The sequence below is a fragment of the Chelon labrosus genome, assembly GCF_963514085.1.
Source record: "Chelon labrosus genome assembly, chromosome: 11".
Classification (NCBI taxonomy): domain Eukaryota; kingdom Metazoa; phylum Chordata; class Actinopteri; order Mugiliformes; family Mugilidae; genus Chelon; species Chelon labrosus.
In genome coordinates this window covers 6417660-6432584 of record NC_140344.1, presented here as the reverse complement: position 1 = coordinate 6432584, position 14925 = coordinate 6417660, and the positions used below count along the sequence as shown (strand labels likewise).

The 14925-nt window shown below is 40.8% G+C and overlaps 1 protein-coding gene across 3 annotated transcripts in view; it reads right to left on the bottom strand.

Moving 5' to 3' along the window:
• Positions 1-4119: 4119 nt before the first annotated feature.
• insc (INSC spindle orientation adaptor protein) overlaps positions 4120-14925 on the bottom strand; it is a 49962-nt gene continuing 39156 nt past the window's right edge. For all 3 annotated transcript variants that reach the window (XM_084555646.1, XM_084555647.1, XM_084555648.1), the window contains 7 exons: positions 13713-13838; positions 8910-9081; positions 8494-8672; positions 7970-8036; positions 7117-7272; positions 6182-6258; positions 4120-5185 (listed from right to left, as the gene is read on the bottom strand). In XM_084555646.1, the coding sequence (XP_084411772.1) occupies positions 5057-5185; positions 6182-6258; positions 7117-7272; positions 7970-8036; positions 8494-8672; positions 8910-9081; positions 13713-13838 (906 nt within the window). In that variant the 3' untranslated portion in view covers positions 4120-5056. The remainder of the gene's footprint in view (positions 5186-6181; positions 6259-7116; positions 7273-7969; positions 8037-8493; positions 8673-8909; positions 9082-13712; positions 13839-14925) is intronic.

The window sequence follows — 14925 nt, the reverse complement described above, 5'->3', positions numbered from 1 at the left end:
CTGTAGTCTAGTTATTGATGTATGTAGTTTGGGTTCATATTTAGTAACATCAGCACGGTTTGGCCAGTTTTCCTGCAACGTATTGTATAACACCTTTTACTTTTAGTCATAAAGGCAAGAAGGCTAGATTGTTTTTTTTAAAACCAAAGCTTTTCTTCTTGATTCACACAGCACAGTGCAATACTCACCTTTGGATGCTGCAACTTGGTTTCCTTATTAAGTGTGAAAATATACGGGTCTGGGCTTAAAATATTTTGGGTTTGTCTCCCAGGTTGGTCAGACCTCACAACGGCAATGTGCTAACCTGTGTTGTAGACAGTAACAGATATGATCACAATGCTGCAGTTGTTACACAATCTGACACCTTTATAGGCTTGGGGGTCGTACTAACTTCTATGAAGTGAAGGCATTCCTACTAAGCAACAGTTAAAAAAACAATGTCCAAATGTGCTTGGTAATCAGCTCCTTGAAAATAACCTCTTTGTTGATGATGGTCCTCAGAGTTCATCAATAGTCTAACAGTAAAAACTGAACTAATGAGGCCACAGATCTTCATGTGCATCTTGAAACTATGCAGGGACATGACTTTTAATCTCTCAGCCAAAGGAATTTTAACTTTGGCCGGATCATTTCGGACTAATTTGTGAGTTTTGCAAAAGTGAAGTGTGACACGCCAACTTCAGAAAGCGGTTTCAAAGAAAGAAGAAATTTCAATCATTTTCAGTTTCTCTGAAATAAAAAGAGCAAGACAGAGAGGAAGTTTTTCAAGTCAAAAGCAAGGGATGCGATAAAATATTCAAGTCTCATGAGAGTCAGAGTGAAGTGTCTTCTTGCATTAGAAGGCCTCTGATCCTTTTCTTACATAAAATGTCCGGGATATATGGTTTGGGACAGTAAGGGTGAGGAAAATAACTATGTAGTGAAGCTTACCCTGCTAATGGGAAATTCATTTGATTAAAAAGGGACATTTTCTGTAATAATAGTAGTCCAGGTCTACTCATGCCAGTTTATACGATCAAGATAAATAAAACTTGGTTGTTTCCTTGTTTTTTGATAATTTAATTACCACCTTAAATGGACATGATCCAAGACGGCCCCAGTGTGGGTGGCCAGCCATTAGTGTTTGCTGTTGCATTGTTCTGTTTGCTGTCAAGATATGTCTGCTCTACTGGTATATGATCACCAAGCACTTCTTGATATGAGAACATCTCAAGAGATGTTTTTAAAACCAGAGGTAGGTGATCAATCCTCGAGCCTCCCACCATTCCTGTCGGCCATACCGGCCTACCTGTTCCGCTCACCTTCTGTCACTTTACGGAGGAAGAGTTCCAGAGGACGAGGGAAGCGAGGAGGCCTTTTGGTAAGAATCAAGGCTTACTTGAGATCTAACGGTTGGACGGATACCAATCTCCTTTCGAGTGGATTTACTGAGACTTGGCGACCACTGAGACGGTGGGTCGTGCTTGACCTGTCAGTGAAGTCCCCTCTTCCCAGACGGAGTCGGGAGCACCACTGTGGCGTGGATCATGACAATCTTCGTTCACTGGGCTGCACCTCTGCATCAGCCCATGAGGAGTTGACTCTTTGTTTGGCTCTTAATTAATTAATGCTAGATCACTAGCAGAAAAGACTGTCTTGTTAAAGGATTTCTTCACCTCGTCTTAATAGCCGGGCACCATCTTACGTGTCAGAATTACTTCGTCGCCACAGTCCACCCAGAGCTCTGTGATCAACAGACCAGCTGCTACTGGACCTCCCCAGATCCAGGCTCAGAAACAGTGGCGATGGAGCCTTTTCATGGTGGCCCCCAGTCTCTGGAACAGCCTACTGACCCAACAGCATTTTAAATCATTGTTGAAAACCCACTTCTTCTTGCTGGCCTTCAGTCCAAGTTGAGCAGGATATCCTGGATTTTTTTTTGCTAACACAGTTTTTTAATTGACAGTTTTAGTTGTGGTTTATTTGATGTTTTATTGCTTATTTTAACTCATATTTATTTGTTTTATATTTAACAGGTATTGATTTATTTCTATTGTTCAGCTTATACAGCACTTTGCTTCAACAGAAGTTGCTTTTAAATGTGCTTTAGAAATAAACTTTGACTTGACTTGACTTGACTTGACCTTGAACTTAAATTGCTAGGGGATGAAAATAATAGAATGGACGACAACACACGGTGTCGACAAAGGATGATGGAGAGGGAGGAGTGTTAAAGTTCAAGAGCTCAGAAAGTGAGAAAATACTGTAAAAAAAATTCCTCAGAGCTACGATACTTGGTCTCATGGTCATGGCTGAACCAAAACAATATCAAAGGAACCTGTGTTTTTAGGCCGTCTGTTTAGTCCTCCTCTGCGTCGATACATATTTCATCGGGTCTCAACAAAGAGAGGCAGGAGCATATTCTATCACAAAAGCCTCTGAACACAGTCCCACGTGTATGCTGGACAACACACAAAGCCGCTCAATTGTCTCAGCACTGTGCTGGAGTGTAACAAGTCCAGGCTCAGCATAAGTGCCCTTAGGTGAAAAAGAAGCTACAGTGAAAGCAAGAAGACCCTCAATTGTCTCTCCAAGGAGAGGAAGGCTTATGCACAGAAAAAAAAAAATGTGTTTTCATCAAAGAGATGACAATACAAAGGACAAGTTTTTCAGATAAGCCCTCACATGTTCCTTTGCTACCACTTGGTGCATCATGTCCCAATCACTTGTGAGTAGCTAAAAGTTTTGTGTTCAAACTCTGCAGCACTTGTGAGTTTTAAACCTCCTTTAACACTATTGTGAATAAACGAATAAATCAATTCAGTGAATTGATAGAATAAATTCGCAGCTTCTGAAAAGCTGAGATTTTGATGACAAGTTTTTCCAACTCTGCTCTAACATTCCACCAACAGTCTTTGAGAGGAGTTTCGACTCAGCGAGGACCAACAGGTACACCTACGGGGACCACCATCTCTCAGGCTGTTTCTCTGTGAGCCTCATTCAAAAGATTGTCTCATCTCTGTGTGACAAGACAGACGTTTGAATGAGAGTGGCTCCTCCGAGATAGCTGGAGGTCAGGGGAGGCCCTCCGTGGAACTTTGGGTGCATGGACCTTGAATGCACTCAGAAGCTGAATGCATCCTGTTTTACTAAATTGTTTCCATTCAAAGAAGCTTCTGATTTCATCCAGAATTGAAAATATATAATTTTAAGTTTCATCCTTTCAAGAAAATCTTAGTAGCTGTGCATGTACCCTTCTTTAAACTGTGCCTTAAATATGCATTTAACATGAAAACACAACACTGATATAGCTTGTTAGCAAACAGTTACTAATTTACACATCCAAGGATTTATTTTGGAGTCATGTTTCTGATCATCTGCTCAACGTAAGGCTGATAGTCACTCTCTTTTAGCTCTGTTTTTGGTCTCTACCAACCATCTTAGCTCTGTAGCTGTTAAACGCACCACCAAGTTCCATTTTCAGCTTGGTGGGTTCTTATACGTTATTGAATTAAAATGGCTGCCTTTTTGTGGACAGCACCAGACCAGCTTCCCAGTATACGAATTATTTGTGGCTGAAAGTTGGTCTGGAACCCCTCCGCTGGGAAGTGATTTTGAACCACCAGAGATCTGTCAGACCAAACAAAAGGATTTTTTTTAAAAGGTTGTGGGCTGGACAGCTAAACAGTGAAAGTCACTAAAATGCACACCACCTGTTTTTTTTTTTTTTTAATACGTAACCTGATAAATTCCAGTTGAAGCCAGTAACAGCCAAACACTTTTATTTGTGAAGGACCATTCTTGACCCCACATACTTACTAAAATAACTCCTTAACGCTACTCACCACAAGTAGAAGGTGACGAAATGACAGCTGCATGAGAGCACAAAGATGACAAGGAACAATTTAGTCCCTGCAAAGATCACTGGATAAACCTGCCGGCACTTCCAAAAATGTGGTGTCCAAAGCTAGCGCACTAGGACTACTCCCATTGGCATAGCGGCTAGAAGGGCTACCAAGCCACAACAACATAACAGCACTCTGTTGATGACACAGACCAAGGCATGGGATGAGGACTACACGTAGCTATGGCTGACAAATATTTACAAGTGGGTTTACGCCATTTTAAATTGGATCTGATTCTGCACTGAGGTTACGCATGTTCAGTTGAACTAGAATGGCCTGTATGTGTGTGGCTTTTCGTTTCAACAATACATACCACAGAAACGCATGATGAAACACACTCAACATTTTATAGATGACTGCCTTTATTCCATGCATTGCATACAATAATGGTAATTCTCCTTAAATAAAACACATTTTTATGCTCAAAACTTTCTTTAAGATTCATTATCCAGTAGCAAATGGGATATTTTGGGTAATGACAAATATGTTCAAGAAAATAATGACGTCCCATGAAATGCATGTATAAATGTTTAAATACTAAAAGTGGCCTTTTGATTAAGGTAGTCAATAGTCTACTGTAATAACTTAACTGTGAATGGTTATCTAAATAAAACTGTTGCTGGCGTAACACCTTTTAAATGGACAATAGTTTTAAATAGTTGAGAAGCATTTAACCAGACATAGGTTTTGGTATTAAATAGTTAAAAACTTCAGATTAACATTTCTGTCAGAGGAGTTTTACAGTGTGCCTCTCTCCATGAACAGCCAAAATGCTTTGGAAACAATATCTCTGGGTAGGAACAAAAATTGCACAGCGGTTGAATACAAAGTATTTCATTTCAAAAGAGGCTATACTTCCATTTTTAAAATGTAGCACCTACTCATACAAAATAATTACTGATATAATCCCTTATATGAAATTCTGTGTGGAATAAAATGAACAAATGACCCTTTTTTCCTGGAACACAGTACACATTCATAGCAGCGTTGCACTGGGCAACGCCTTTATATACATATTAACAAATACGTGTTCTCTCTCAGAATTTGGAAAATCTCCTCAGGACAATGGCAAACAAAGCTTCAGTCATGAAATATCAAAGTACATGTCGATACATGATCTTGTACGTATTTGCGTTGACATCTCCACTCTTATTGTGTCAGCGTGAGGGCCGTCATACAAAGCTCTCCTCCATGTTGGAACACAGCAGGAAGGAGTCGACCAGCCGCGGTTTGATCAGCTGCTGGTGGTCGGCTGCCTCAATGCTGTCTGGGCAGCCTGCTGCCAGCCTCCTCAAAGCAGCCTGGAGACACACACAGTGCGCATGTGCACAAACACAAAAGAGACACAGACATATGGGTTATCGCCTGTTAAGTTCATGCTGAGCTGCTGAATGCAAAGACACATGTTCATGTACATAAATATGCAATCACAAATTGAGACAAGTGGGGAGGTAGAAATGTAACTGAGTAAGTTTAACATGGAAACATGGAGAATAAAAACTACTTTATTTTTATATAGATTATCAGAAAAGAAACTTTAATGAAAATTCCATCACTTCCATCATTATTTTTTTCTCACATGATTTGAAGAGCGCCTGAGTAATATGTGTGACGTTTCTCATTCAGCCAGGAGAGGCTCCAACATTTACATTTCAGATTATAAATGATCTGTGAAAGCTCAGCGTCCTTTGAAGGTAAAAATTCAACTTCTACAAATGCACTACTTAACCCTCGGCTAAAAGGATAAAATAGAATCACATTAATTTGAATAGACTGACAAGTGTAGTTACAGCAAAAAAGAAGGCATTTTTCAGCCCAGCGAGGCAGCCCAATTAAGCTCCTGACCATGATACACTTCAAATCTCCTCATCGGCCCAAAGATCTGGTCTTAATAATTATGATCAGAATAAGAGCGTGATAAAGTATGAGCAGGGATATTATTCATGATATGTACATATTTAAACACACAACGTTTGAGATGATGTGAACCGGTCAGCTATCTCAACATGGCTTAAAGATACAGAGGGTGATATACTTTCAATTTTCAAATATTGCCCTGTGGATGTAATTAAATTGGACAGTGATGTGGTCAAGTGCTGTTATACATGCAGGCCTGTGGCATAATGCCCTTGTACTACAGAAGCACTATATGGCTAGTGCAGCTGAAAATGTATAGTACAGTAGAGACGTACAAACGAAATAGGCAATTTAAACGTTTGAATGATATATTTGTATTCAGGACACATATCTAAGAGTCTGCATACACACACGCATACAGACACACAGTTTCCACCTACCAGGCAAGCGACCAGCACAGAGTCACTGTTGTTTCTCTCAGTAGGGGAGCGACACAGTTCAATAAGACGAGGAACAGCTAAAGACAGCAGAGGGAAAAAAATCTGTTACCAGCTTGTCCCATTCTTAGATAATGATGTCAAACTGCATTGTGTGTACAACATACTTCTGGGCAAAAGTCATGTTTGTAGTGTATATAATTCAATTTCAATTCAACTCTATTTCAATGATATGGGATATAAAACATGTGAATTTCCAATGGTCAAATTATGGGGTTTTTATAACTCATTCCCAGAGAGGCATTTCCCATGAGACGCAAAGGTTTGCAGGGAAATGGATGCACTATATAGTCCATTTATTTGTGTATTAAAGCAGAAGTTTTTTGTACTTGGTGATTTGACCTGTGAGTCACAGTGATTTTACATAAAATACATATTTAATTTCAATAGTTTACATAATCAGGGAATCATATACAAATGGGGACATCCCTTCTAATTACAAATGGGGTACCGCAAGGCTCATTTTAGGTTCCACCCTTATTGTAATTTTGCTTCAGAATCTTTGGCACATCATAATATTCATTTTAATGTTGGTCCAGAGTCATTTACATATTTTAGACATGATTAGACATGATAGACATCGGGCTAAAGTCTTTATGGGACCAAAACCATAAAATATTTTTACATAAGGTGGTCAAACTCCTTACTGTATGCAAAGAAATTTTTAAGACAAATTTACTTAAGACAGGGTCACGTTAAGATATTGAAGTAAATTGTGGTAAAAACGAAACAGATGAAAAACTTTTAATTTGCTTGTCTGGAAGCCTTTTTGTAGCTAGAAGGCCACAGCCTGCAGTTTCAGTTAAATTCTGTACGTTTTGACTCCTCGTTTTTTTTACAGTGTAAATTCTGTATTTAATGAATAGACAAAGAAGCACCTTTTAGCTGGATGGCTGTCTGGGCCACATCAGGGTCTCTGCTCAGACGAGCCAGTGTAACCGCTGCTTTCTGCTGGACACGCTCACAGGCAGCGCCCTCCGATGGACTCGGGGAGGAGGGTTTTTCTCCCAGCAACAGTAGCAGGCGCTCTATTCCTTGAACACACAATGGACAGGACTGATCAGAAAGGTTCAAGGAACAGGCAGCACAGAGAAAAAGAACTGGAAACATGATACCAAAGCAACACAACTAGAGTAAGACACACATCACTATGAGGAGTGCAGTTAGACAGCAAAGTGAAGAGTAAAACTATTAATACAATAAAAGAAAGAGATAAAACCGTTAACAATGTGAACTCACTTTATCTTAACTCATCTCATCTTATCCAACTACTAAATACCTCTGGAGATTTATTTTGTTGGGTTGTTGAGACGGACTCATAAATGCCAAAACAAGAACTTAACTAGCACAGTCTAGTATCAGCACTGTTGCTACAGTTTTGGTGAATGCATCAATTCTTTTTGATACAAAAAACATACGCAGGATACCCTGTGGGAGTATCGGAGACAAAACTGAACAACGCATAATAACACAATAACAGAGGGGCAGATGATTCAAATATATGATTAACAGAAAAAAATATTTAATGTTTTACAGACGTTTTATGTCAGCTCTCCTGAGCTGCTTCATAGAAATTACCTGATGCTGCCCTCCTGAGGATTAAAGATGAATTACACCATTTTATTTTTTTTGCATGCATGCTGTCATGCCATGTCAGTGATTCAGTAGTTTCTCTTACATTTCATTCATTAAACTTGAAAATTTCAATTATAATGTGATGTTAGGAATTACCTTGTTCTTGCAGGACCTCAGAAGCACACTGCTCTAAAACTGAAAGGTTTGCCAAGATGGTCACCACCTGAGGTTTGAACAAAAGTTAACAAAAAACAATTAAAGGTTTGACACACATGCTGTTGCTTTTTTTTTTTTTCTAAATGTAGTGCACTCAAAAAGCACCACAGGGTATGGGATTAATATCCTTCCAATGTTCAACTGTGTGGTCATATCTCTGAAAAGTGGATGTTGTAAGGCCACCTCTGGAATAACCGAGCAATATGATAGCAAGTACACATCTGCCAAAGTTTGAAAATAAAATTTCATCCTTTCAGGAACTCATGTTTCAAAGTTTCAAAACATTATGTGAACCTTCAAAACTTAATTTCGGACTTTTTCATTCAGATTTGAAGTTTCAAATTTTGTCATGATATCAGTCTCACTTGAAACTGCTCACTGTTTTCTGTACCAAACATTTGAAGTTAAAATTTCATCTGTATGCTTTCTGTTTTCCATTTTCTGAAACACATGCAGATGCGCACCTGGTCTTTGGAGTAGGGTGTGTCGACTCTCTGGCGGTCTTTGCAGGCCTGCATCAGGATATGGATGGCGTTCAGCTGCAGGAGTATCTCACAGGCCATGCTGTCAAAGAAGGTGATATTGGCCAAGGCTGCAGATGCCAGGAGGAACACTTCCCCACAGGAGGCACTCTCGCACAACTCTGAGAGAATAAAACATCACCCACTAAGGACAGTTTTTGCAACACAGTAAATACAATGCAAGACAATTATCTGATTTAATGCACTGGTTGAATGCCACTTGGTTATAAGTTTTACCTGTAGGTTATAATGACATTTAAAGAATCTCAGTATTGTTCTGTAATGATGTTAATCTTAAGGCTAATTTAAAATGTTACCCCTAATAACAAACATCTTGTATCTCTTGTATATCCACTCACTGATGAGTGCCGTGACGATGTCGTGCATGCTCTCCAGGAAGCTGGCGAGGTGCTGGGTGGATGTGTGGTGAGGCGAGGTGATCTGAGCCACGACTGCCGCCGCCTCGGCCCTGGCTGCTTCCACGCTGCTTTCATCAGTCAATATGTCCGCCAGGCACAGGATCCCATCCACCTACACATTACACATAGAGCAGACATGGATTTATAGCACAAGGCTACATTCAATTTACAGTATGTTTTGTACATTTCTTTCTTACAATACATTTATAGAACTAGGTGAAACTGGAGCATGTGACTGAGAAATCAGTTTGCTGTAACTCTTTGTAAATTAACATATTGACACTGACCATAGACTTGAGCAATAGTAGGTGGCATACAGTGAATGTGCTGACTGGCTGTTGGTGGACAGAAAGGACGAGACTGCACTTCTTTACATGAGGAACGCAAGGTGTTCCCAGCCATGTGGCCTTCAACACAATGCACCAACAGTTTTACACTCACTCACTCACTCACTGTGGTTATTACTGCATTTCATTTTTAATTCAACATTCAGTGGAAACCACTGGCTGTGAAGAAGGTTAGAAATCAATCTAGAAATGTGTGTTAAACTTTAGAATTTAATGTAAAGTGCAAGACAACCTTCACAGAGTTGAAGGAACCTATGACCGGCAGTCTGTTGCAGAAGTGCAGTTTGCTTGCAGAGAACGGGGCCGACCGGGGCCTTTCTGTGTGGAGTTCTCCCTGTGTCTGCATGGGTTCTCTCCAGGTACTCCAGCTTCCTCCCACCGTCCAAAGACATGCTCCTTAGCTTCATTGGTGATTCTAAATTGGCCGTAGGTGTGCATATGAGTGTGAATGGTTGTCTGTCTCTCTGTGTTAGCACTGATACACTGGCGGCCTATCCAGGGTGTACCCCGTCTCTCGCCCATTGTACCCAATCTGTACCCAGAGGGCCGTACAGTTAAGTGGTGATTAAGTGGGTGTCTAATGCCCTGGGTGGCCCTGTGGCATTGTGATTGTAAATATGCAAAATGGCCTTATTGTTCCGCTCTGACAACTTGGGTGAGGGGAGAACTACTAGTTTTGCATTATGTTATAGACAATCAATGTTCTCCACCTGGCCTGGTTTGTGAGCATGTTGAAGAAACAGGTGGAGCAGTAGACCAAGATGAACAAAATATAACAGGATGATTAGAAGGGGGGCAGCATAGTAAGTAAAGTTTATCAAGTATAGTACCTTTCACAGTCACACAACTGTGGTGCCTTTAAAATAAAAAGTCACCAACAGATCTTTAAAGAAAATCGTTCATACATACCATCTATTTGTGGTTAACAGGAAATTGCGATGAGGTTAAATGATTTTTCAGGCTTAATAAGTCTTTTTAAGGATCATTGGTTGGTAGAGTTTGTCTCCTTCTACATCAAGGACCATTTTGGATTTTATTGTGAGATTATGTTGTTCATGACTGATTGTCTTCCCTTTTGTAAACATAGAAACTAACCAAAGCTCACAAAATCACAATCATTAAACAAGGCAAACTTCTGACTTAATTTCTAAACTGAACAGCCATTTACATTTCATAATGTCACGGTAGGAATACCACACGACACACATGGGCATCGATGGCCCCCCAGACGGACAGTGAAGTGCCCTGGCTGTCAGCATGGTTAAAACTTGCAGCTCTTCCCATAAAGCCTCCACAATTAAAACCGCACCACTCTGATTTAATGGCCATCTCAGGGGGAGAATGTGCCACTGAGAAACTCTTGTATATCTGACTGGCTTCGACCCAGGCTGCGTGCATCATCGGCTCTTAGGGAGGAGCTCGGAGTTTCGGAAGAGCATAAAATCCTCTCTGCTGAAAAGAAAAGTTGGTTGAGGAGCAAGAGGTCGCATATTGATCTCATCTTTATGTTTGCTTGTGTGCGTGTGTGTTATTAGAGAGTGGAGGCTTCAGGAAATAAAAGAGATGTGATTCTTTCTCCACTTGGGGGCAGTGTTGCTCAGCTCATACAACCTCCACCTGCTGATTGTTACTCTGCGTCTGTTTGCAGTTGTTCATGTCAAGTCCTGCATAGGTGTTAGTGTTACAAATCAGCACACACTCTCTACGTCTAATTAAAATTCATAATCATAAACTACAGCTTCACGTCATGAGCACTGACCCCTAAATGGAGTCCTGGAAAAAACACCCTCAGATACATCAGAGACACTTAGTTTTCTTTATAATGGTGACTTTTAGATCACAGCCATGATGGGTACCATTTAGTAAACTAACGCACAGCCACCACCTCCGGAAAACAAAAGTTTACAGATCAACCAGCTAATTGTCTGCTCTCCGCCAGCCACACCTGTCAATCTTGTGTTCTGACGAGCATCAGCCGAGCCTCACAGGGCAATTCCCTATTTTTGTCTCCGTGGACGTCAGCAGCACTGTGCCAGCGCGACCCACTGACGTGGAACAATCCACTCTCCACACCCCCGTTCATCCACTGCTCCCAGCCCGTCCCTTCTTTCATACCTCCTCCTCCTTTCCCCTAAAATATGATGCCACCCAACTCCTCATTTACGGGACAGAGGGGTTTATCTCATTCAGTTTCTCCTCCGGACCATCGTCAAATAACTTTCCTTCATTTGTAAGAGGCATGACAAAGTTTACGATGCTGCTTACAGTTTTTCTGTGTTAGCAACTTCATTCGCTGCTTGTGACCATGCAAGGAAACTGTGAACCAGTTGTTCAAAGCCCTTACTTTCTGCCAGTAAAATATTTATTATATATATTATAAAGCTGTCCTTTTCTAAATTGCTCACTGATCATCTCAGCCCAGCATTTGCTTTCCATTTCACCAGGTTATGATTACACAACGCTCCAGCTGGGGATAGAGCTTTGAAGTATAGTATAGTCATCAGTGAGCAGTGCTGGGCCCTTTTCTTGATCACCCTTCAACAGTGACAGGTGTGTTTCTCAAGGCTGAGTGGTCACCGGTGAGCGGCTGGTAGCGTAGACTTGCCTGACAGCCTCTCCCCCGGGACCAGGCTGCTAATCTGGGGCGGACTTTGGTTCCATTTAGAGAGTTTTCACACTCGAATGATTCATGCTGTCCCAGCTGCTCAATACGTGGAACAGGCACCGCTGTGGCATCATTATTCGCCGGAATCAAGTTATATTTGTCTCCCTGTAAACGCTCGCGCCGCACAGGTGCGCCTGTTGTTTATTTCGGTTGAATTCTCAGTAGAGGAAGACACAGGACAGACAAAGATGGACGTTTCATTAGCTTTCTATGCGGCCGTGTCTCACCTTCTTTCCCTTGCACACACACACACACACACGCACACACACACACACACACACATACACGATAGTCGTACAGGTTTAAATGTTTGACCTGTCATCTCTGTGGTCGAGAGGTCCCGTATAATGATCTCACTGCTGTTCACCACAGAGGCTCACTGTAAATCACGGGGTTATAGTCTGACAAACCATGTGATCACTTCCTCCCTGCCTCCCGTTCTTTAAATTATACGGCACTGTTTTACTAGCAGTTCCTCAGCTCTGAGGCAACTACACTTATTGAAGTTATTCATGAAAATTTAATCAAGTAAATAGAGAGCTGGAAAACTCAAGTATTGCAGTCAAAAGTTTCCTCCCAAAAATACAGTCAGTTGTTAAGGAGACATATTTTGCATCCTGCGCAATGTAAAGGTGCCACATAAAATTATTCATTATGAGACATAAACAAAACTGCTGTAAGTGTTAAATTTGGCACTTCCTGACAGTTTCTATGGTGTATTTTACGACTGTGTCCACCAGGATGTCTATTCTTTATAGTAAAGATTAAATAACAAGTCCTGGCTGTAAACAGTAAGGCTTTAAGGAAATATAATCCTAATCATGATAAATACAAGAAATGGCAAAGGTACTGAAAACTGAGACCCTTTTATTAATATATTAATTCATTTTTAAAGACCACCCCATTACGTATCGAATGATGAAAAAGTATTTTTTCCTGCCAAATCTTTGCTTTGACTCTTGATCTCGGGTGATTGCACACTTTGTTTCTGTGCAGCCGAGCCTCCTCCTGCTGCTATTGTTGGCACATACTCACCTGTGAAAATAAACTCTAGCCTCCCAGTCATAACACGGGGGAAGTGAGAGCATGGCTAAATGCGGGACTGGGCAGAATAAAGCGGGCTGCTGGGAAGGCGAACAGTCTCGCGTCTGAGTTACTACTTCAGCTGATCGGCGTAAGCATCGTCCCGCAGGACTGGGGGTAGCCACGGTTTTTACTGGAAATACTTACTTGAGATTAATGTCGTCTCACTTTCACACTTTCTCTTTCTCTGTCTTGCGGCCTTCCAAATATCCATTTTTTCCATTACAGGAAAATCTGGATTAGTGCCTGATGTACCATTTTCTGCCCCCACTTTAATAGGATTCTGTTTTTTTGTTTTTTTTTTCATCTACGCACAGACCGCAGACAAAACCACTCCTTTCAGGGCAACTTCATTCATCTATACATAAAAGGGCTGTGGCTCTGATAAATAATCAATTATATTAAAGGAATTTATTACTGTGGCCTTGACTTTTCTCTTCTCTTTGCCTTTTTTATTTATATATTTCTTCATTTTTGTGCTTGTTTTTGGACTTTTAGGAGCCAACACTTTCAGAATACTAATGTCGTTCTTGACAACTTCTCTGGGGGTTAAAATGTGTTAAGACTTTTAGGTCAGGGTTGGGGTAAGGGGCCAGGGAATGCATTATGTCAATAGAAAGTCCTTCCAAAGACAATGGGTGTGTCTACCTTATCCAGCTGGTTGATGCCCTCCTCCACGCAGCAGATGGAGGCCACTGTTCTCAGAGCATGGGCGTAGAGGTCTCTGAAACGGTCCTGCCTGCAGATCTTAAACAGGGCCACCACAGCTCCTTCCTGATGGACAAAAAAAAAAAAAAAACTTGTTTTATGTTCAAGCCTCAGGAACGCCGTCGGTGCTTCATCAATTTGCGCTGATAAGAAATTGCGCTCAGGCACCACAATTGGTAAAACATATTCAGAAACATCGACCGATCCAGTGAAGAAATTAAAGCTGCTGAATCCTGGTTGGTCATCTGTTTTTATGTGTTTGTAAAAGAAGAAACTGAATTTCTTTATACTCTGTGTTTAACCATTGAGTGCTGCACAAATGTGAACTAAAGACAACTAGGTTTTTCCCAGTCAATATCTACGTGACTTACCTAACTCCATTTTCACTCTTTACGCAAGCCTCATGTGGATATTAATTAGTGTGATTATTATTAATGTTTATTGACAGTTAATACAAGAGGCATGTGCATCCTGGACATTTGTACAAGGCTGATTCTATTTATCGTTTTTACAAGATTACTCGGTTTTAATTTCTCTTTTCAGAATAGGACTTTAAAACAGGTCATTTGTGCATGAAGGGAAAGACTTTTTGTTGTGTCTTGTGTGTGTAGTAGTCTTTTTATACTTGTTTTCACAGTAAAATCGAGAAAGTAACCCTTAACTTTGTAAACAGTCTCATGTGTTATTCTATTCTGTGTATGTATATTGCAGTCTTTTTTATGGTTTTGTCAAAACTGTAGCAAGATATGACAGTGATCTGTGTTTTAGGAGGTGTGTATCTACATGTGTGCTAATCCTGTCCTGCTGTTTAAAAGACCATAACTATTAACAGGGTCAAACCACGAGGACAGGCAAACCAAGCAAGGACAAAGGAGAACCCCAGGTGGCTAACCTGTTGGTATATTTTACAATGACAACCACAGACCCCTATAAACCGACAATATGAAGCACATGTACGTCTTTGCCTGGGGCCCCACAGAACCTAGGGTCGTCGCCACTACTATTATTAAACAGCATTCAGCTTGAATCTGGGATAATTTGCTACACAGTCATTTGCGATTGTTCCTGTGTTTTTTCTCCATCGTTCAATTTGGTATGCCTTTACTTTGCAGCTGGCTACAGTTTGCAGGGCTCAAAACACTGGCAGCACTTG